We start from the raw sequence: 25,023 nt of genomic DNA, 5'->3' as shown, positions 1-25,023 counted from the left end.
GGGGCAGAATTATACCTAGCATAGTGTTTGATAAATAGTTTATTAATACCTGAATAAATTACTCAGTAAATCCTGGTGGTGGTCATGGTAATAGTAATTATAAGAGTGGAGCCATAACACTCTTTCTATGTAAACAAACAAATCTAGGGAAAGAGAATACCCAAGCCCAGCCACGTTCTCTTTTGTAGCTAAGCATGTTCTCATTTTTCTGAGTCCTAAATACACCCATGGCTTAATATGGCAGATCAAAGAGAAACAGGGAGATGAAGAGATAAAGCTGTGACCTTCACATATCACGTAGTGGACCTCTGTCCTTATTGTCTGTCTGGTTCCCTCCTCCCATCTTTGAATGGGGCACTGGACTAACTCCGTAATTCACAGAATTAGGCAAGAAATATAAGCTAAGTCAATCTCATTCTTTCTTTGGGGAATGTGATTCTTAAGCAGAGATAGAGAATATAGCTGGAATTAAGCATCAGACAACAGTGTCCCAAAGATGCTGTTCATGAGCATCTACTGCTTTGGTTCTTCAAAGTTAACCTGGTTCCTTTCCTGCTTGAGGCTAGGCTGTTTAGTTCTGTGAATTACCTTTAACTTTGTGAATTACAGAATAGGCTACAACTAAACAAGTTGTGTTTGTTTATTTATTTGCTTCTACAGCATTATTAGTGCTCTCCATCAAAGAAAATTACCTCATGTAGTTCATAAGAGGAAACTAATATAGATCAGATTTTTTCATATCAAAAATACACCTTCTTTTTGAGTTTTCATACATTTATAAAAATGAATCATAGATCAGACCAAAGAAAAAACTCAATAATTTCAAAAGGCAGAAGTTGAATCAACATGTTAACATAAAAGATTAAAAAATTCAATCATGTAAACAACAGCACAGACTTATAAACTGCCTTCAACTAAAATGTGATTGAAGACAAAAATCAATATTATATTTATGCATTCTACTTCAAACCACTTATTGGATGCCTCCCGGGTACCAGTATAATGGCCATCGATCAAATCTTTTTATTAGTAGGTCAAACTCCTTGAACTGTTAGTGCAGGAAAATAGCATTTATTGAATGCTTACTGCATACCAAACACTATGCTTAACTATTTATATCCATTTTGCCATTTAACCCTCACAACAATGCTAATGAGTTAGGAATTATTAATCCCATTTTACTGATGAGAAAATTGATGTTTAGATAGGGTATGTAACTTGCCCAAGGTAATATAGATTCAAGCAGCAAAATTAAACCTAGGTCTTCCTGACCAGTTTAGTATCATCAATGAAATAGCAAAACCTATGAAAGAAACATCAGACCAGAAGACCAGAAAGAAACTTGTAGAAAACCTGATTATCACAAATAAGATTTTAATGCCACACAAGCTGTCAACGTGCTGTCCTTCCATCTTTCTTCCCTCCTTCTTCTTTCCTTCATGTATATACCTATCCATTTAACCAAGCTTGATTTAGTGCTCTTTATGCTTTTACATGGCAGCACTGTCCTAGCCATGTGAATATAATAGTAAGTAAGAGTGCCCTGCCGTTATTAATCTTAATGTCTTTATTGAGAAGACTGACAGTTTAAAAAAGAAACTACAAGATCTCTTGGAAGCTACAAAGTATTTTCCTAAAGTATTATTGGAACTCACAAAAACCCTGTGAATAGGTGACATAAGAATAACCCAAATTTTCCACATAAGGACACGGAAGTATATCCATATAAAATAACTTGGCCAAGGACCCATTATGTTAAACATTCCTTAGATGGTGGAAGTGGCATTTATATACAGGTCCTCTGACTGCTGGGATTAGGACTGCTACTTGACTCTTCCCCATTTTCTTCTCTGGTCTAAATCATGATGCTAGACTCTTTATTGAAACCAATGACAAACCTCAGCTGGAGAGTCTGAGGGCGAACTAATGAAGAGCATATATTATGCTGAAAAGTGCTGGCATTCTTGGTTTATATTCCTTTCCACTTCAACTGCTGTTCATACTGCTCTTCACAGCCTGCTTTGCTAAACCTGGAAAAGATTCTTTCTGAGGTGTTTACAATCCCCCCCTCCTTGGTTTTGGTGTTTGACCCTGAGGACAGCCATCAGATTTATCTAAAAAGCAGATTGACTTAAGAATTGTGTGTGTGTGTGTGTGTGTGTGTATGTGTGTGTGTGTGTTAGAGGTGGGGATGGGGAGAAAGATGAAGAGGCAGAGAGATCGCAAGCTAGGGAGAGAACAAACTTGGTTAGAAATTGAAATATAAAGAAACTATCAATTTGCGTTTTAACCTGGGCAAGTCACTACCCCTTTCTGACCTTCAGTTCTTTCTTCATAAAATAAAGCTGTAAACCAGATAATCCCTGGGTGTCTTCCACTCAGAGAGTCAACAGTTCAAAATTCACTCTGTAAGAAACAACACTCACTTCTTCCTGTATCACCGCAGGCACTGCTGAGAACTTGGTGCAGAAATGAGTGGAGAAGTTTGAAAAACCCTACAAGCCCTGCCAGCTCAGCAGGACCTCCTCACTGTCCTCATGCCACGTCCAAGTTCCCTGCTCTAGAGCTCATACCTGGGCTCACAGGATCATTCCAATTAAAAAAGAACTATAGAAGTTATTTAGTCTAGTGTTCCTCACACTTTAATGTACCAACAAATCTCCTGGGAGTCCTGCTGAAATGCACACTCTGATTCAGGAAGTCTGAGCTGGACCCCAAATTCTGCAAGTCTAATAAGCTCCCGTGTGACACTCACACTACTGGTCTGTGGAGGACACTTTGAAAAGTAAGAAGCTCACTCATCCTTGTCTGATTTATAATCCTTTCCAGCAGCTCTGAGCAGTCTCCAGGCTCTCTTAAATATCTTCCCTGCTAGGAAAGTCCCTACCTCTCAGAGAGCTTCCTTTATTTGTATTCAGAGAATTCAGAGAACCATTAGAAATCTTTTCCTTGCTTTAATTTAGTATATACCTGTTTGTAGCATCATTATTTGGATCAAAGAAGCAGCATTTTGGGAAGACTAAAATGTGAAAAATAAATTAACTTATTTTTAGTCTCTAACACAGGCTTTACAAAGAACTTACAAAGGGAAGTTACAAAAATGTATATTTAGGGTTAATTATTTTTAGTCCTATCTTTTTGACCCAGGAATTCTACTTATATGTATCTAGTTATTGAAAATGTTTTCATTCCAGTTAACTTTCCTTCCTCCTAAATTTGGTAATATGACTATTACTACTATAATGACTTCTTCTACAATTAATACTAACAATAGCTAACACTTACTTAGCACTTACTATGTGTCAGGTACACATGTAAACTCATGATAGCAGTAGATACTATTATGTTTCCAGTTTCTACAGAGGTGGAAATAGTGACTCAGAGAGGTTAAGCATTTTCTCAGGTCACACAGTCAAGAATGGTGGGCTTGGACACAGCAGTCCTGCTGACATTTTTTTTCTATTTCTATCTCCTGCCATCATCTCCACTGCCACCATCTAAGTCCAAGTGACCACCATCTCTCATTTGGACCACCGGAATAGCCTGTGCCCCTCAACTTCCCCATCTCCATTCATTTCCTTACTGTAGCCAAAAGAAATCTTTCTGAAGATCATATCATATTCTCCTGCTTAAAAGTGTCACTGGCTTCTTTAATAGCAAACTGAAACAAAACCAAACAAAGCCCTTGGTATGGCCTATAGGTCCCTGCATGGTCCCCAGCTCACAGCATAGGCCCCTGATTCAGTGGCCCCTACACTTCCTCCTAATGTACTAGACTGCCCCCCTCCCACCACAGGGCATTTGCACATGCTCTTTGCTTTGTTTGGACTGCTCTTCTCCCAATCCCTACCTCAAAACTTCCTTTTAGTTGCTTCTCATCTCTGAGATCTCAGATATAGATCACATCTCATAGTTTTGTTAATAAAGTACCTCTCTTATGTGACCCTGCCATAATTTTACATTATTTATTAGATTAGTTGATTAGTCTGTCTCTTCATCTGGATCACCCAAAAACCCTGCATACTTTCATGCAAAATACTTTCCAAGGTGACAAGCACACTGAATGGTGTTATCTACAAGTAACCCTGTTGTATAAATAGCACTAATATGGAAAATTGCCATCTACTTTATTCTGTGGACCAATTTATATCAGAACAATCTGGATATGCTTCTATGTGAAAGTTTGACAGGTTCTATTAACTTGAGTGCATAAAATTTTATTTTTTTTAACTTAAATCAAGAGGTCCTTTAAAATGTGAATTCCAGAGTTGTGTACATGTCAGCTATGGACTGATCTTTGTGTGAGTATGTTGTGTCCATAGGAATACTCTGTTTAAAGGTAGATATCCCAGAAATTCATGGCTCGGTAGTTCATGTGAGAATAAAATAACATTTGCTGCATGATAATTCTGACTCATGAATCAGGGCAAAGGCAATGGTTAGGTTCGGTTCAGGTCCTAACACCGATGATAATTAACTACGTGAATTCATAAGGCATTTAACCTCTCTAAATCCTCGATTTTTTCATCTGTAAAATGGAAGTAATAAAAATACCTCCTCATTGGGTTGTCTCAAGGATTATATTAGAGAATTCAAGTAAAGCTCTTAGCTCACTTCCTGGCACATAGTTAATACTCTATCATGGAAGCTGGTACTGCTGCTGATTCTACTGCTATTGCTCCCAATGATAAGGATGAGGATAAGGATGAGGATGAGGATGATGTTATTTTCCCTCAAAGTGATGAGAAGCTTAAAGAAATGATAAGATTTTAAACACCTATCAGGGCAGGACATTCAGCCAGTGGGGGCTTTTCCCTACTTGTAAATCATACCACAGAGTCTGGTGTTGACTTTCACTGAGTCCCCTTCTGATCTGCAGAGAAAACTGCTCTGGATGCTGCTCAGGTATTCACCTTCATAAAGGCAATTACTAAACCCTCCATTTGTTAGTGGTTTAAGCACCCTGAGTCATTTTCTGTTTCCAATCAATGAAAGTCATTGAGACTAATGGACTAGAGCTGAAACTAACTTTATTTCCATCAAATAGTTTAGAAAGAAATCAACAACTACCATGATTCTCTTCCTGGACACGTGACATCTCCTGCCACAGAAGCCCCCACTGACTTTCTGGGAAACTGTGAATCCAGAGAAGTGACTGTGAAAATTAGGCTAAATCAAGGTCCTCTTCTTCTTTCTCTCCTGTAAACCTGCCAGAGTGGAGACCCACTGGGCTTTGTAAACAAAGGACAAGATTAGTCATCAAAGGTAGAAGTATTACCATATTAGCCAAATGCCATCAATAGTATGGAATATTAGTATTTTAGGGACCTTGGTCTTGGTGATGAGGAAACTCAGACTTTGAGAGATTTAGTAACTTATTTAGGGTTTACAGGTAACCCAAGACAGAGTCAAGACCATGATGAAAACATTCAGAGATCTAGAAGTAATCATGAAATGGATTACAATAATTATATAAGGCAGCATAGATATGGTAAAAAATGAGATGTCAGGTCACCAGGGGGTATCTCAAAATAATTTATTAACTAAGCGAGTATTTACTGAGTGATTAGTCTGTCCAAAGCATCATGCTAAATACTGGTGATACTATCATTAGCAGGACCTGGGTCTTGCCCTTTGGGATACATGGTTGAGTATAATACTATAAACCAGGAGTTTTCTGTAAAGAGCCTGTTATGGGCTGAGTTTTGTCCACTCCAAAATCCATATGTTGAATTCCTAACCCCCAGAACCTCTCAATGTCATCTTATTTAGAGATAAGGTTCTTATAGAGGTAATCAACTTAAAATGAGGTCAACAGGGTGGGCCCTAATTCAATATGACTGTTCTTATAAAAAGAGAATATTAAGAGACAGACAGGGACACAGGGAAAACAACACATGGCCATCAAGGCAGAGACTGGGGTGATGATTGGTGTCTACAAGCTGATGAATGCTGAAGATTGCTAGCAAACCATCAGAAGAGGGAAAAGGCATGGGACAGATTCACTGACACAGCCCTCAGAAGGGACCAACCCTGCCAATACCTTGATCTTGGACCTCTAGACTCCAGAACTGGAAAACAATAAATTTCTGTTGCTGAAGCCACACAGTCTGTGGTTCTCTAATATGGCAGCCCTAGCAAACAAATATAGAGCTCAATAGTAAATATTTTAGGCTTGGTGGGCCATTCGGGCTCTGTCACAACTACTCAACTCTGCCACTGTAACACAAAAGCAGCCACAGACAAAGCATAAACAAATAAATGTGGTATTCTAATAATACTTTATTTACCAAAACATGTGACAAGATGTATTTGGCCTATGGACTGTTTTGCTGACCCCCACTATAAAGTGTTACGATGAAGGCATGTAAAAGGTAAGAGAGTAGCACACAAGAGGGACACCTCATCCAGTCTGGAAATATAGGAGATGTCTTCTCATAAAATGTGTTGAATAAACTGAATTCTGGATGACTAACACATGCTAACAGAGTGAAGGGAGATGAAGGTGGAGGGAAGACCACCTCGAGCAGAGGGAACAATATACACAGTGGTTTGATGCTCTTTGTGGGGCAATTGCCAGCAACATAGTCCGGCAAGAGCATGGTGTATAAAGGAGACTTAGGAACTGAAGATACAGAAGAGGAGGAAACAGATCATGAATTAACTTATGAGTCATATTAAGGCAACCGAGACCCTTGAAGGACTTGAAGTAGAAGAGATATATGATCATATATGGATTTTAGAAACTTTATTCCAGCTACAAGATAAGATGGTATTGGAGGTATGTGAGGATGCCAAATACCATCTTCTAGCTGGTCCCCCACTTCTACTCCAGTGAAGAGATGATGGTGGCCTGGAAGAGGGAAGTGGTAGTGAGGATGGAGAATAGTGGATGAAATATACATATATACACATATATAAATAGTGGATGAAATACACATATATACATATATAAACATATATATATATATATACATATATATAATTGAGATATAATGGTTAATGGACAGGAAGATTTGCACATTGATCAGATGATAGTGGGTAAATGAGAGGGCAGAGTCAATATGATACATAGGTCTCTAGCTTGGACAACTAAGCACATGGTAATTCACTCACTGAACAGAGAATACAGGAAAAGTGCAGCTTTAGTGGGAAGATGATGCATGAACTTGGTTTTAGACATGTTAACTTTGAGATGCACACTGGACACCAAGAGGAGATACTGAATAAGCAGTAGGATATATGCAGCACAAATATGACTGTTCACAGGAACCCCAAAGGTAAACTAATCCTAGTTTCCATAACCTGATAAAATATTAACAGATGGCCACTCAGCCTTAGTTGAGTGCCTTTAGTGAAATGGGTGACCCATTTCTATTTTAGTCTGCTCTAAATGCTCAAAATCTTCCTCTTTATACTGACAACCCATTGCTCTCAGTTCTGCCCTAGGAAGTGAATTAGGATAAATTAAATTCTTCTTCCATTAAAACTATATACTTTTAATAGTTGAAGGCAGGGATCATGTCTAAGCCAGGTTTTCTCTTTCCTAGGACAATAACTCCAACTCCCTCTACTATCCCAGTTGTCCTCAATAGACTATGCCAACTTATCAAGTCTCTCTTTAAGTGCAAGAGTCAAAACTGGAGCCAATACTCTTGGTCTGGCCTAACTAGTGTATAATAGGACCGATGATAATCTTCCTTGTTTTAGGCACTATACTTTCACTGATGTTATCCAAGGTCACACGAGCATTTCCTGACATGTGAGGATGCCAAAGTTAAAAATTGGGAATGTTATGCCTCTTAACCAAGCTTCTGTTCCCACTCCAGAGTCTCTGGGAAATGTGTTCAAATTGCTCCCATCTATAAAAGAAACACTTTCTTATAAGATGGTAACAATTTTCCTAATTACCTCTTCAACAAATTTGATTGCTTCATAGCCAGTCTAATTCCTACAATGCCTCTTTATTTATGATCCATTTACTGAGTACATTCTCAATACCCAGAACAGTACTAGATGTTAAAGGATGGGGAAAAGTCCTCCAGAAGGATGGGATTGAGAAGCTACACCCCCATGTCAGGTCTTCCCAACAGTTTTATCATTGTATTTTGAATGGTAGAATATTCCGTATTATCCTGGAAAAAGATAGTGCTGTACAAAACTTTCTCTCCCCAGTCACAATACATACACAGCACAAAAAAGAAATAAGCTTTCGCTGTTTAAAGTCACTGAGACTTTGATGTTGTTTGTTACTTCAGCATAGTGTAGTCCAATTTATTGACTCAAAACTGGATATGGAAGTAAAGCACGGCTGTAACAAAAAAAACTCTAAAATATATGGCATTAAATCAAAACTACAATGAGGTACCACCTCACACCATCATTAAAAGTCAGAATGGCCATCATTAAAAAGTCTACAAAAAACAAATGCTGGAGAGGGTGTGGAGAAAAGGGAACCCTCCTACACTGTTGGTGAGAATGTAAATTGGTTCAGCCACTGTGGAGAACAGTATGGAGGTTCCTCAAAAAACTAAAAATAGGATTACCATATCCAGCAATCCCACTCCTGGGTATATATCCAGACAAAACTATAGTTCAAAAAGATACATGCACCCCTATGTTCATAGCAGCACTATTCACAATAGCCAAGACACGGAAACATGCTAAATGTCCACTGACGGATGAATGTATAAAGAAGATTTGGTACATATATACAACGGAATACTACTCAGCCACAAAAAAGAACAAAATAATGCCATTTGCAGCAACATGGATGCAACTAGAGATTATCATACTAAGTGAAGTAAGTCAGAAAGAGAAAGACAAATACCATATGATATCACTTTTATGTGGAATCTAAAATATGAGACAAATGAACCTATCTACAAAACAGAAACAGAATCATGGACATAGAGAACAGACTGGTGGTTGCCAAGTTGGAGGGGTTAGGGAAGGGATGGAGTAGGAAGTTGGGGTTAGCAGATGTAAGCTTTTATATATAGAATGGATAAACAACAAGGTCCTACTGTATATCACAGGGAACTACATTCAATATCCCATGATAAACCATAATGAAAAAGAATATTAAAAAAAAAGAATGTATATATGTGTATAACTGAATTACTTTACAGTAATAAACACAACATTGTAATTCAAATATATTTCAATTTAAAAAAAAAAGACATAGCATTAGTCTAAGGGTGAGATGGTGGGCAATGAGAAAACTGTTATTAGCAGATGGGAGGATCCATATGGGGAGCTGATAACTTGTCCTTTAGCTTTTAGGTCTCAGGGACAGACAAGAGGAGTCACATGTAGATCTGATGGAGAGAATACCATGTACCACCCAGAGTTCCTGGACTTTTAACTTAAAGCTGTGCCTGGATAGGCATGTTGAAGCATCTCTATTGGGGCAGGGAGAAGTGTATTTTTCCTGCAAGAAAGAACACAAGCTAAATCTTTGGTATTCAGAGGGGCAGAATGTACAGTCACTAATTCTGTTTGCCAAATACTGTTGGTTTTCTCTTCCTAAACACATGGTAAAATTGTTCTTCTTATCCTTTTTGGGGTTAGGAGTGGCCATGTAATTTGATTTGGCCTATGAAATGTGATTGGTTGTGATATTTGTCTTTTCCAGGCAAAAAATTCAAGAGCCAAGGTCCCCTTTGGGCATCTTCCTTTGGGGATTATGGAAGCATAGGTTGGAGCCTGCATCCCAGTGTGAGAACAACGTATAACAGAAGCTACTAGGCAACCTTGAATGGATAGGTAGAATAAGCAGGAAATAAACCTTTGTTTATTTTAATACAATAAAATTTGGGAATTTTTGTTACTGAAACATAACTTAACCCAAATGACTGATACACTATGTGAGCTTCAACAAGCCCCATAAGTGTGTGCCTCTGTTTCCTCACCCGTGATGCAGACATAAAAAAAGAACCTACCTCATAGAATTATTGTAAAGACTGCATGTGCTATATGCCTAGGAAGAATAAGTGCTTAATAAATATTAGCTACTGTTTTTTTTTATTTGAAAGATTTTCACAGATGACACTGGTACCCCCATATCACCTCCCCTTGGCCCACCTGATTTCAGCCACAGAGGGTAGCCCTGTGTTTGCTCAGACTTACCTCTGCTGATAAATTCAGGCTGCATTTCTATTTTCCACCATAATGGAAGCCTGTTAAATCTATGGGCAGAAACAGTCCAGAGACACTGGGGAGTTATTGGCTCCAGGAGCAACCCTCCTGCTCAAAACCCTCCAAAGATTTCTCTGCAGCTTGAATCAGATGCAAAGTCCCTGCATTTTGAATAAGATCCAAACTCTTTATCAAATCCTAGAAAAATTTATATAATCTGGTCCCTTCCAGTCATTTCAGTCTAAACACTCATACTCTCCTGTCCACTCATTAAGTTCCAGCTATACTGGCCCTCACGATGTTTCTGAAACACATCAAACTTGTTACTGCCTCAGGACCTTTGCACTTGCTATAACTTTTGCTGGGAATACACTTCCCTCAGCTCTTTGATGATTGACTTTTCATCTGACAGAACTCAGCCCAAATGACATCTCCTGAGATAAATTTTCTTTGACCATTCTTGATAAAAGAATGCCTCCAGTCTTATGTTTGTAGGTCCCTTATCCTTCTTTTTTCTTTACAGCAAAAATTATGATCTGAAATTATATTAATTCATTAGTTTGCTTGTACATTTTCAGAATTCCCTATTATAAGAAAAGTTCCATGTCGGCAGAGACTTTGCTTGCTTGTTCACTGACGTTTCTACAAAGCCTAGAACACTACCTGGTACACAGTAAATCCTCAAGAAGTATTTGTTGAATAAAATAGAATGAATGAATCTCCAATTTACAGATAAGGAAATGTGGCTCTGAGAGTTGGAGTAACTTTCCCAAAGTCTTACAGGGTTTCTACAGATGTCCCTGATTCTAAATCCTACTGACTTTTGCAACAGCAAGGTACTGTCTAAAGAGACTGAAGTGTCAGACAGCAGGCAGGGCAAGATGACATGCAGGTGTTGGATTCTATCGTGGACACAATCAAAACCAAAAAGGCATATTGATCACATTTTCCCCAGGGAGCCCTGAATTGCCAATGGAACAAGATAACTTGAGAAATCTATTGATCTCCCATTTTTGTTATGCTGTACAGGTGACAAGGATCAATGGAGATTTGTACTCTTCTACCCATGACCTTGCGACCTAAATTTGTATTTCCACCCAGATTCCCAAAACTTTGCAAAATGCACAGCTCCGAGTGCCCACACCTTATTTAACTTAGTGTCACCGTCTGTGACAGCTCTGCTTTCCCAGCTCCTGCCAATTCAGAGAAACGTCTCCCCCTCGTCTCCTGCTCCCTGCATAGGAAGCTAGCACGCCCCACCCAGCTGTCCTCTTACTGAGCGTCTGACACACACATTGGCCCACAGCCCGCAGAGGGGCGGGGCTTCTGTCTCGGGGGCTCTTCAGAGGGGGTCTGAGGTCTGAGCAGCCCAACGTTGCTGAAGCACTAGCCCTCTCCCGGCCTCCTTCACTGAGCCTGTGCTTTGCTGCCTGCTTTCTCTTTTCTTTCTGGCTCAGCTTGGGACAGAGGATCATTCCAGAGGAGGCTCAGGTCTTGGATTTTAACGGCAGTGATGGGAAAACATGAGAATGTTTCCTGGATCTACCAACAGGAACTGGAAGATCTATTCAAGAAATACCTGAACAACACTGATGACTACCTAGCTTTGCTCTGCGGGCCTCCACGCAGCCACCTTTTCCTGCCGGTGTCTGTGGTGTATACTCTGATTTTTGTGGTGGGGGTCGTTGGCAATCTCCTGGTATGCCTGGTGATTCTTCGGCACCAGACTATGAAGACACCCACCAATTACTACCTCTTCAGCTTGGCTGTCTCCGACCTCCTGGTCCTGCTTCTCGGGATGCCCCTGGAAGTCTACGAGATGTGGCGCAACTACCCCTTCCTTTTTGGGCCCGTGGGCTGCTACTTCAAGACGGCCCTCTTTGAGACGGTGTGCTTCGCCTCCGTCCTCAGCATCACCACGGTCAGCGTGGAGCGATACGTGGCCATCCTCCACCCGTTCCGCGCCAAGCTGGAGAGCACCCGGCGGCGGGCCCTCCGAATCCTCGGCATCGTCTGGGGCTTCTCTGTTCTCTTCTCTCTGCCCAACACCAGCATCCACGGCATCAAGCTCCACTACTTCCCCAATGGGTCCTTCGTCCCGGGCTCTGCCACCTGTACGATCATTAAGCCCATGTGGATCTACAGTTTCATTATCCAGGTCACCTCCTTCCTCTTCTACATCCTCCCCATGACGGTCATCAGTGTCCTCTACTACCTCATGGGGCTCAAAGTGAGTATCCAAGCTGGCTGCAACCGTTATGGCAGCATCCCTTCTTTTTTCTCTTACTCAAAGTTCAGAGAAACATTTAGAACTGGAGAAGTTCAGAATTGGAAGGGAGCATAGAGAAAAATAGGATGAGCTCAGAGGGGAAACTCAGAAGTTAAAGGACTGGATTCAAATTGGACAAAGAGTAACCACAACTATAAATCGTTTCCTTAACTCACCTTCCATTGTTCTTCCCTCTATACCTGTGCTTCTCAAACCTAGGTGTTCCTACGAATTTCCTGGAAACCTCTCTGTGGGTACCCATGGGCAGGTCCTTCTCTCCAGGAAAATCTGATTCAGTAGGTCTAAGGTTGAGCCTCATTTTAAATAGCACAAGGTAGCTGCCCATGGAGAGACTGTTTCACACCCTGCTGTCACTTTCCTGCCCTCACCTGCTTTGCCTGCATTGAAATTTTCCTCTGCACCAACTTGGTCTGAGTATAAAATAAACTATCCCTGCCTATTTTATACTCCAAGACAGATATAGTTTTAAAGTCAGATCCTTCATTGTGGTTGCTTTGATCCTTTGGTTGAAATATCAGATTAAAATGCAAAAATATGGCCTGAGCGAGATCAACGTGGACTTCTTTTGAACAGGTGCAGATTGAGGGACGAGGAATTAAACAGAGTACATAAAATAGATTAGAAGACAGTGTGGATAAGAGATAGCTGGAATTAATAGAATATTATTACTTAGTTTGCAACATTTTATAATTAGAGCTTTCTCTCCTGTGCTCCTCATGGAAACCGATTTCTTTCTTTTCTTTTCTTTTCTTTTCTTTTCTTTTCTTTTCTTTTCTTTCTTTCTCTCTCTCTCTCTCTCTCTCCCTCCCTCCCTCCCTTCCTTCCTTCCTTTCTTCTTTCTTTCCTTTCTTTTCTTTCTTTTTCTTTTTTCCTGGATCTGAATTGTCTGAAACTGTTGTTTTGTTTTGCTTTTGATGAAGGTAGGAGTGAGTCTATATGATTCCTTTCCTGGTATATTCTGCAGCCAAATTCATAGAGATGAAATCTAACTGTGACAGTTTTATTCCCATTTAATGAGGTAGGTTGTGTAGGAAATAGTCATGAGACCACTTAGACTCCCAGGTCTGAAGCTCACATATAATTTGCCTTTAGGCAAAGCCCCTCAATTCTTTCCTGGAGTTAGGTTTTACATTTATAAAATGAAAAGGTTACATCAGATCATATCTAAGGCTCCTGATAGCTCTAACAGTCTGTGATTCCTTAAAAAAAGAAAAGGAAAATCTGTGAGTGGGAGCAATGTGAATTATAAATGAAAGGAAAACAAAAGCAGACATCACATTCACATCATATGTACCAAGATGGCTCTGATACCATGTATTATGTAATAATTAATATACTCCCATCTCAGTGCATCTCTGAGAAAGGTGTGTGTCAGAAATGAGTGTTCCACAGATGGTCCTTTCAAATAAATACTGTGTGTAAGCAGAGTCGCAACGTCTAAGGAGAAAGAATAGATTTTAAGTACAACAGATGACTGGACACAGGAGTAAATCTAATCTGGTAGAGTTATGCCAGTCTCCTGGAGGGCTGGCCCCTATAATTCCCAGAGACATGTGTCAACCCAGACTAGCTCACAGTCATCATGTCTTTAGAAAGCCCTGTGTATCCAACTGTGGGGGGAAAGGACTTCTGCATGATTCCAAATATCATGAGCCCTATGAGAAATATCCATCCCAAATTTATCAATACCATCTCTTCAAACAGCAAACAATCGCTTGCCTTGGGTCAATTTAGAGGAAATATTTAACTGTGAATAGGAAACACATTTCCCCCTCCAAGCAATTAATTTAAGTGTCACTTTGTTTTATTGTCATGAATCTACAGCTACCTTGTATCAGGAGCTAAGTGACAGACAACAGCTTAGAAACCACCCTAGTTTGCTTTGTGTGTGTAGTGCAACTTACAGCATCCTATTCTCAGGAAGGATGAGGTGTTACCCAGAGGACACCAGGAAAGGAACTATCTGCTTAGAATGTCACTTCTATAGTAACATTTAATTTAAAGACCTCTAGACTGGGAATCAGAAGTAGGCCTTAGTCTGTGGCATTGGTCTCAAGGCCTTTGCACCTTTTGCTCTATTTTCACCAGAAATGTTCCTTCTGTCTACTACCGCAATAGTTTTTGCCTTTCTAACTCCCACTGATCCTTTAAATCATACTTCACTCACACTTCCTCCAGGAAGCTCTCCCTGATTCCCTAACTACCTGGTCCCTCTCTAGGTGCTCATGATTCTTAGTGATTTCCCACCATTGCATTTATCACAATTTATAATTCTATATTTGTGGGTTCCTTAACTTCTTCCTCTCCAATTAGACTGTAAGCTTAATGAATGAGTGAATGAGGCTAAATTATTTCCTTTATTGCTGGACTTCAGCTTCTCTACCTTCAAAATGGGAGACTTGGAAACATTGTCTCAAAAAGCCTTTTTGATCTAAAAGATTTTTGAAGAGATTCAATCAGTTCTGAGGAGTAGTGATTCTCATGGCAAGTCTTAAGTTATGATTGACTGTGGGCCCCACTGCCTTCAGAAGGCAGAAAACCAAGACTGATGTAATCCCAGGACCAGGGAAGAAGCAGGGGAGCAATATGTATGTTCAAAGCTGAGCAATCAGACCTGCTTCATCGTTACAGGACACATGTGTCCACCAAACTGCTCTCCAGGGTTCAAACATAATGGAGTTGGGAAACAGGCAATCCTAGGGCAAGTTCCTTCCCACCTGGGAAGCTCTCACCTAGTCCTTGTATCTCCCACATGCAGCATTAAAGCTGAAGAGGATGGATTATGAATTGTAGCAGAATTCAGCCAGGACAAACAGGGTTGGATCGATTTTTTTTTAAATAAACAGATTTTGTTCCGATTATAGAGATATTTACACAAAAGCTATGATTATATCTTGGAATCCTAAAGCTACATAAATGAATCACAATCTATATAAATGAACAGCTGGTGAAATGATTTTAAGCAGTATAGACAACTGATCAGGATTATATATCAATCTGAATGATAATCAACCTCACGTCTCCCCTTCACCTTTTATCTTACATAAAAATAACTAAAAGGAGTGAGGTAGGAAGGGTTCTGAACTTCCTATAGAGTGATGACAATTTTCTTCTCCTATTTTTGTAAGTTGACTTTAAAAGTGCTTAGGGGTGGGTGAGAATAATTAATGGATAAATATCTACTCTACCAAACATCTGAAGGGAAATGAAATTATTCAACAGGAAATAAAGCAGCATTTAATATTGGCTAGACAAACTGTTTGGATTCTATTCTACTATGTCAACCCCTTCAAATTCTGTTGGAACAATGTATAATATGCATAAATATTCTGTTTCTGACTCTTCTTCTAGTTGGCTAGTTGCGTCACTGTAACCTAAGGAAGCTGAAATGTAAGTGATGATTAATAGACACATAATTTTTCTTTTCAGTGCAAACCATGCTGTACAAGAAGCCGGTTCATAAAAAGATTATGTGCACCATTTGCTTGCTGTTTGATTTAAGGAAATTTTTCCCTGGGGTGGAGAAATTCCCAGTGAGAATTGTTAAACCCACCGAAGAAGTGACTAACAGATCTTAAAAATCTTTCATTGTTCTTGATTATGGACTGGATTCAAATAATGGAATAACTATCTTGTAATAAGGACAAAATTTTTTAAATGGTATGAAATCATTAGAACATAATTGAAGATGAGTTAGGAAGATGTGCAGTTTGATGCATTGCTCTAACCTTCAACACCAGTGGTTATCTTCTCAGTGTATCTGGATGCTTCTTTGTATCAGCACGAGTACAGCTTGTGGTGAATGGTACCATGAGAAGGAGAATTTCTAGAAGGGACTCAGTAATACACATGAGTGGGCCTACAGCTATAAATAAATATTTCATAAAAATGCCTTTCAAGTAAACCCAGGACAATAATCAGAACCACAATATATGAAACTTTTTTTTTTTTGGCCATGCTGTGCAGCTTGCAGGATCTCAGTCCCCCACCCAGGGAATGAACCCGGGCCATGGCAGTGAAAGCCTGGAATCCTAACCGCTAGGCCACCAGGGAACTCCCAGAATCACAATCTATAACTTACTGAGTATCATGTGCCAGCCTTTGAGTTAAGAACTATACCTGCATCATTTTGTTTTACTATTATATTAATAACATCACCTTTAGTTCCCTCCCATTTATTCCTAATAACTGCACAATATTTTCCCCTATTTCTTTCAAGTTCTAGGTGACTCCGAAGGGTCAAATCTCACAGAACTTTAATCCCTCACTTTCTGAAGACACATGTATATGTAGAGAGCACCAATATATCCAAGAGACAGATGGCCAGTTTTGTTAATCATCCACGTAGATACTTCAGGGCAGTGCGATGTTGAAAGCAACCTGACTTCTAGGAGCTTACATGTTTGTTAGAGACAGGATATTGATTTGTTGAACTTTGGAGGCAACTATTAATGATCTTTTCTTCCAAGTCTTATTTAATTTTAAATACGTTCTCTAAAATATTCTGTAGGGACTTCCCTGGTGGTGCAGTGGTTAAGAATCCACCTGCCAATGCAGGGGACACTGGTTCGAGCCCTGGTCCGGGAAGATTCCACATGCCGTGGAGCAACTAAGCCCGCGAGCCACAGCCACTGAGCACATGTGCCACAACTACTGAAGCCCACGCACCTAGAGCCCATGCTCGGCAACAAGAGAAGCCACCGCAATGAGAAGCCCATGCACTGCAACAAAGAGTAGCGCCCGCTCGCCACAACTAGAGAAAGCCTACATGCAACAATGAAGACCCAATGCAGCCAAAAAGAATAAAATAAATAAATAAATAATAAATAAATTTATTAAAAATAAAGAAATAAATAAATTAAATATTCTGTAAACATGCCATCTAGCCCAAGAAGCTCACTGCGTCTTAGAGCATTCTGTTCCACTGTTGCACATAACCACACTAATTTCTTCTCTATCTTGAATTGAAATATGTCTCCCTATAATTCAATAAATTGATCCTAATCTACCCTGAGACTATATAAAACAGGTTGAATTTTCCTTCCACTGATGGCCTTAGTTTGTCAAGACTTTCTACATTGCTAATGAGGGAACTCCAACTCAATCTGACAAAATATGAAAGAGAGCATAGACCTGAAAAATCCAGAGGGAGAGCTGGCTCTTGGGGAAGATTAATCCAGTAAGACACACAATGTCAGCAAGGACCTAACTTTATTTCTGTTTCTTTGCTCTTCTTTCTATGGTATTGGTTTCAACCTCCAAATCTGCACAGCAGTCCACTGGTGGCTCTAAGCACATTCCTTATGGTGAGGAAAAAACCAAAAAGCTCCCTCTGGTAGTTCCAATAAAAGAGAAATGAAACTTTCATTCCTAAATGTATAAGCAAATATCTGAAATCTCACTGGTCTCAATTATCCAATCACTGTGACTGAAGGATAACAGCTAAGCTATCTAGGGACTAAACCTGTATCTGGAGATGGGATCATTCCCACCCAAATTAATGACTATGAAATGGAGAAGGAGTAAATCCACTAGGAAAATCAGGGCAGCATTGGTAAGAGAAGAGGAGAATAAATGCTGGAGAACCAATCGGCAAATATATACTATATTATCTTCTAGATATATGATGGTAGTTTATCATGAGACCTTAAAGCTTTTTTTATCTGGTTGACTATCCCCACAAATTAGAAACACGAATTAAAGAGAAAAAATTCACAACTAGATGAATGATGTAGATCTTCAGTGGTATGTGAGTTCAGAGAAAGGAGAGGAAGGACAATGGGCTACAGTAGCCACAAAAGTCTTCCAGAAGTAGGTGGGACTTGAACTGGGCAAGAGAGATTGCATGTACAGGAAATGTTAATATTTGAAATTTTCAGATGCTACTTTAAGGATCACCATATCTTCCAACAAGGAGGAGTATATTTTAACATCTAAACTCAGAAACACATATACCCTTATGGGTAATATTTGTAAAGCAGAGTTTCCCAAATTGTTCTTCTCAAGATGGCACCAGGTGTTCCACTGAAATGGGTTGGGAAGGGTATTGTTTAGTCAAAGAAACACTATCCCCTTTGAGGGTGGGAGATGGGGGATGTGCAAGGTAGGGGTGGAGGAAAGGTGATACATTGTCCCCCATGGAAATGTGTAATGTCTGTTAGCATTTTAAGGCTCTGAGAAGACCCAAAATAAAGACTATAAACTTCATGAAGCAGAAATAATACCTGTTTTTGTTTTCTACTGCCTACCCACCGCATGGCAGAAGGATGTCATTCTAATAGATGTCTAATAATTATTGAATAAATGAATGGATGAATGAAAAAGCCTATCTAACATTTTTTAACTTCAGAATTTCTTATTTTTCATGAAATATCTATTAATATGCTACAAAACTAAGGTTCTACAGAATAGCATAGGATAAATGGTTGCCTGTAACTTGGCCACAACCATCTATCCAGTTGAGTTAGGTGACCTTGATCCAACTCCACCTCCAACTTATTGTTAAACATATTCTTACATGTTAACAAATTCTTACATTTCTTTAAGTCCAGTTTTTTGTCTGCAAAATGAGTGTTAGAGTCACACTTCTCAGATTTTAACGGGAGGAAAAAATGTTTCCCTTTCTTTATATCTCTTTACATTTCTCTTGCAGCTGAAGAAAGACCAACCTCTTGAAGCAGATGAAGTAACTGCAAATATTCAAAGACCATCCAGAAAATCAGTCACTAAAATGCTGTGTGAGTCCTCCATTTTGTATTTTGCTTGTTTGTTAAAGCCAAGGATTTATATTTGGTATTGTTCAAGTGCTGCTGGGATCTGGATCAAAATTCTCCTGAAACGTAGTGTTATGTTCTGGTCTTCCGTGGCTTACTCAAGCATCTAGGACCTGTCTATTTTGTTCTATTTTGGTTTTTGAACCTCAGAATAACACACTAAATCACAACCATTGTAATACACTCTGTTCGATGCTTGGTAAATCATATCCACTCTAAGAGCCTTTAAGTATCTCTTTTCCCCCCTAAAATGAGCAGGTAGTTCTTAACCGATTTTGTGTTATGGGTTTCTTTAAAAATATTATGGAAACAGTGAGTTTTCCACTCAGAAAGTGTACAAATGAACATACATCAAATGCTTTACAATCCATTTCAGGGGGATCCTGAACCCCCTGATACCCAAGCTTGGACTCCATGGGATTTTTTACTTCCAGAATAAGGACATCTGGCTAAGAATACTTCTAAGTAGTCATTCCTCCTATGACATTGTATGATTTTATGTAAACAGTACACTCTTTTATAGAGATAAGATATTTTAAAACACATCCAGGCACTGATCCACTCTCTCCCAAAAGAATGTTATAAAAATATATGATCCAACTGGTCTAATGAGATACCGATCAATTAGAGAAAGGAGGTTTATAATATATTTTCCAAGTCACAACGTGAAATTTGGAAGAAACAAATCCTCCAGGCTAATATGCTTATGAAACACTCACTGTAACTATGTGATGTTTATGAACCAAAAAAAAAAAAAAAAACCCAAAAACCTGTGAGGTCACTAAAGTATGTCTTTTCAACTCTACTAATCACCTTGAAATTTTTTAGCCCCTGTTAGCACCTGACTTTCCCTACTAAGAAATCTAGTATCTTCAATATTTCTCCCCATTTCTCTTTGATCATAATCTCTCACAAAAGGACTTGAAGTGTACTCACATTAAAATCACAATGATAAAATATACTGTGAACTATTTGCCTCTGGGGGCAGAGAGTTTAATTATAACATGAATTAAATTTTTAACTAGAGGGAATTGTAGGCAGTAGTAAGCAGATTAGGGACTTTTTCTTGGGAGGTAAATTCAGAAGAATCTTCCAGATATTCCTGAAACCACATCATGCAGGCAGACAACTTACTCTGAGTATTTTAATGCCAACAGGAAACATATGTACTATTTACTATGGAAAACATCAAATGTGCTCTTGAGTACAGAGAATTGTAAAATGAACACCAAAATACCCATCACCCAGCTTTAAAAGTTATCAGCTCATAGCTCATCTTGTTTCCTCTATATCCTTATCTCTCCTTTAGCCCCTACTAGATTATTTTGTGGTAAATCTCAAGCCTTGAAAGGAAAGGAAAGGAAAGTATTTTACAACTTCAGGAGAGAAAAAAAAAATACATATTTATTTTCCTGGAGAATAAATACCCCTTAGAGAAACTATGGTAGCACCAATCTCTGTCTTGGGAGCTGAAAATAAGAAACTGGAAGGTACAACTTCCTGTAAATCTGTAATCATTTCAAAATAAATGTAAAAACAAACATAAAGAAAGTGGAAGGGATTCTGTGCTCTAGCAATTTATAATATAATAGACACATACCCATCCCAATCCAAAGATGCTTGTATTATGCTCATGGTTGTTCGACATTTCTCTTTCCCCTGACGCCTTACAGAATTTTAAATGATTAAAATCATAGAGACTTCTAATTTTTTTCTAGAAAAACAAGATAAATTCATACTATACTTCATAATTCATTATTAATCTATAACTTTAAAGAACAACAAATTGCTTGAACACAATCATTTTACTTATATATCCAGTTTATGTGATTCCAACAGTCTACTTGCAACATAATTTATTTTCCACAATAGAATGTTTTCAGAACTTTGAATACATTCAATACTATTCTAAATATCCTGAAGGAAACTTACATTACACAAGAAATCTTTTACAACCATATGGAAAACTGATTCTCAATCCTATAAAATTCATTCTTATGTTTACATATTCTATGTAGAGTCTCTTTAGGATCTAGTTGGCCTTTAGCAATTATAACTTAACAAAGATGGAGGGGAAATGCTAGAAGGAAAGGATGAACTCAGTGTGGGCACTGTATACCTATTCTTGCTTTGACTGCCTTTTACTCTCCCCTTCATCATCCTTTTCCAGTTGTCTTGGTCTTAGTGTTTGCTATCTGTTGGGCCCCATTCCACATTGATCGGCTCTTCTTCAGCTTTGTGGAGGAGTGGACTGAATCCCTGGCTGCTGTGTTCAATCTCATCCATGTGGTATCAGGTAAAATTTAGCTTGTTTGGGTGTATCACAGGTGTCCAGGTAACTGCAGCTTCTTCATCTTGCTTAGGGCAGTAGGTTCTATCTGTATATACCAATTTATCATGGGGATCTGTCATACTGTAATGAAGACACTTGATTTTTATTTTATTTAAGTATTGATTAGGTATGTTACAGGTTCGAAAGAAATACACCATATTACTATTTGAGACACTACTTTATGAAAGACCTCAACTCTAAGCTTGATGATTACAGCAGGAAAATGGTCAAAGGAATGATTCCTTTGGTTTTCCTTTCAATGGCCATGTGATTTAATTGGTTCTTATTTACTAAACCTCCATGTCCCTGAAATCCTGTATTGTCTTCAGCAAGTGTTAGACCCTCATGAAAGCCAGCCAAAGGGTATTCATGGGGCATCAAGGTCTGCTTTTAGGCTACTTTAATGCTGCTTGTTAAGGACACCATAGAATATGAGAGAGAGTGGTTGAAAGGTTACTAAATCAGAGGACCTGGATTTGCATCTCAATACCACCATTTATATTCTGCGTGATACGCAGAAAATGGATTCCTTCTTGCCAAAGTTTCCTGAACTGTAAGGTGGCAATAATGCCTGCTCTATATACAACACAGGCTGATGGTAAGAAGCAAATAAAATAATAGCTATTGAAGAACTTTTTAAGCTGTAAAATGCTATAGCCTATCTTCTACAGCCATCACAAGTTTGTAAAATAGATATTATCATCAACATTTTATGGTTAAAAAACAGTTCTACAAAGAAGAAATGACTTGTCCAAAGACACTCAGTTGGCAAATGGTAAAAACAAGGTTCAAGCCTGAGTCACCTAACTTCAAGTTCAGGGTTCTTTCCTCTAAAATGGAGCAAAGAATGGCCACCTGAGTCTTTCTTTCTCAGTCAGTGTAACTATTAGTCTTAGGTTCACACCACTTCTATCCCTCTACCTCTGCTAGTCACTGGGTGGTTCTATGGGCTCTTTAACAAAGACATCATTAAAGAAGAAAGATAAGATCAATTTATGCAAGTTAAGCTACAGATGTGCACAGAACAAAAACAATAGCATCCATATGTATACTGAATACCATATATATTATCTATTTTCTACAACCATCTTTTTTGTACTCAGCAGGGCTTGTGTACAGTTTATACCTGGACATTAGGACTTTTCTCCATGTTAAACTGTTTATTATTCTGGACAAAAAATCAAAAATGTTTATAGCTCTGATCTTTGTGGTTAGTCTGAGAAAATGGGAGTGTTTAAATAATATATACACTACTATATATAAAATAGATAACAAATAAGGACCTACTGTATAGCACAGGGAATTCTACTCAATACTAGAGTGGATATATGTATATGTATAACTGATTCACTTTGTTGCACACCTGAAACTAACACAACATTGTAAATCAACTATACTCTAATAAAAACTTTTAAAAAATAAAATAAAATAAATTATTCTTTAAAAAAATTGGAAAACACACAAGATCACATAAGGCTTGATCTACACTTCTCCAGAGGCATCAAGACAACCATTTTAAGATTCCCAAGCTGTGCATTTACAATAACATTTTCCTGTTAAGACATAATTTCTCCCTTCTCCACCTTGCCAACCAGATGATGTCTAAACCTCTTAAATGCTACCCCAGAAATGGCCCCAACTTGCCTTTTGACCCTCAAGTTATAGTATTTTCATTCATAAACCATGTATTGAATGCTTGTCAAACTGGTGAATTAGGGATTTCTGCACATTTTGCATTATTCTTGCACAATAATCATTCTGCCATAGCACACTGGTGCACGCTAAGCCTTCTACTTGCAGCACTGTCTCCTCTCTTCCCTAATATCTCCTACCCATTTCATGGTCTCGCTAGAGTCCAATCACCCCCATTAAATTTGTCATGACCATTAGAGTTCTTGTGTTTATGCCATTATGTGAATTTCCATAGCATGACTGTTGGTATCACATATTTTGCTCTTTTCTTAACAGATACCGTTTGGTATCATCCTTTTGTTAATTACTGAAGTTAGGCATAAATCTTGTTCTGCAATACTATTCCAAGTCCTTGGAGAACAAAGTCTAAATCCACTACCTTCCAATGTGCCTCAAAGTCATATAATGAGTTCAATCAGTATTTCTTTATTGAAGAAATTAACAGTCTATAGAAATATTCCCCTCCTACACTCCTCCCTGCCCAATTCTGGCCACAGGACATATGGCACTCTGAATGTCCTGAACTATATAAATGAGGACAACAATGAATGTGTTGAGGACAGCACCTATCACTTGTTTTATATTCTTATTCTCAGCCCTTCTGTAAATAGTATCTCAATTTTATTCTCACAATAATCCAGGGAGGTGAGTTAAAAAGGTATTATCATTCCCATTTTACAGAGAAAAAGAAATTGAAGTGCCAGTTCTGTCCAGGGTCACAGAATAAGCAAAGGCCAAGATCAGAAACTAAGTCCTCTGATTCTCAACCTTAGGCTCCCCTTGGGCCTTCAGAAAATAGAATAGGGTATGGTAATAAAGGAAAAGTGTATACCAACCAAGAAAATGGCAGTGTGCAAGACATTTGGTGGAGAAAACAAATGGAAAAATACAAATATTCAATAAGGTTGGAAATAAGGTGGGAAGAGCCATCAAGGGGAAAGGCTAGGTAGGGAAAGGACATTGGGGAATACTTCTTTGAAGAGATATTTAGCATTTTAAGGAGTCTCAGCAGAGACTATGCCTTGACTGATTTACTATTCCTCCATTACTTGCAGTTTCAAATTATAGATTTAAGCAAAACTCCAATGAGTTAAAAAAAATCTCTCTTTCCTCTGATACTTAAGCATCTCTTGTTAATGCTATGGGAACATGTTCTTTAATTAAACAAGTGGGGATCAAAGGAAGTTGCCAAACATCTCAGAGAGATCCCATGCCAGCCTCAATTTTTCCAAGACTCTTTAATCTTTCTGGGTTTGATTCCTAAGTACACAGGTGGTAGATCTGTTCAGAGCATTTTGTATTCCCAATTAGAGTCTTATATATATTATCACTTGCAAACGAGGCAATCAAAGGGATTCAAGACCTTTGTTAAATATTTATGCTTCTCCCTGTCATACCTGTCCCTCAATTTCTCCTTGGCATGTCCCTTAATCCCCTGCATTCCAGGTGTCTTCTTCTACCTGAGCTCAGCTGTCAACCCCATTATCTACAACCTACTCTCTCGCCGCTTCCGAGCAGCATTCCGGAATGTGATCACTCCTTCCTGCAGACAGCGGCACTCCCAGAACCACCCACAGGGGCCATCTGTGCAGCAGAACATCTTCCTGACAGAATGTCACCTTGTGGAGCTGACTGAAGATGTGGGTCCCCAGTTCCCCTGTCAGCTGTCCATCTGCAGCTCTCATTTCCCCACAGCCCTCTGTACTGGACAGGCACTAAGAAAGGAACTCTCAAAGAGTTGACATTCCTCTATGGCTCCACACTAGAGGGAGAGACATCCCGTAATTTATGTCTTC

At 38.9% G+C, this 25,023-nt stretch overlaps 1 protein-coding gene across 1 annotated transcript; it reads left to right on the top strand.

Moving 5' to 3' along the window:
• The first annotated feature begins 11,653 nt into the window (after window positions 1–11,653).
• On the top strand, window positions 11,654–24,969 carry NMUR2 (neuromedin U receptor 2). Its single transcript, XM_061188358.1, has 4 exons — window positions 11,654–12,370; window positions 19,083–19,167; window positions 21,374–21,499; window positions 24,674–24,969. Exons 1-4 carry the CDS (start codon window positions 11,654–11,656, stop codon window positions 24,967–24,969), a joined length of 1,224 nt encoding a protein of 407 aa, XP_061044341.1.
• The last annotated feature ends 54 nt before the right edge of the window (window positions 24,970–25,023 follow it).

This window comes from Eubalaena glacialis, chromosome 4 (assembly GCF_028564815.1).
Source record: "Eubalaena glacialis isolate mEubGla1 chromosome 4, mEubGla1.1.hap2.+ XY, whole genome shotgun sequence".
Classification (NCBI taxonomy): domain Eukaryota; kingdom Metazoa; phylum Chordata; class Mammalia; order Artiodactyla; family Balaenidae; genus Eubalaena; species Eubalaena glacialis.
This window is presented reverse-complemented; position numbering and strand designations above follow the sequence as displayed.

Excerpts from the sequence above, each read along its gene's own strand:
- NMUR2 (XM_061188358.1), top strand. The coding sequence starts at position 11,654 with ATGGGAAAACATGAGAATGTTTCCTGGATCTACCAACAGGAACTGGAA. Across the intron at positions 19,168-21,373 it reads ATCAGTCACTAAAATGCTGT|TTGTCTTGGTCTTAGTGTTT; the intron begins GTGAGTCCTCCA and ends ATCCTTTTCCAG. Across the intron at positions 21,500-24,673 it reads TCTCATCCATGTGGTATCAG|GTGTCTTCTTCTACCTGAGC; the intron begins GTAAAATTTAGC and ends CCTGCATTCCAG.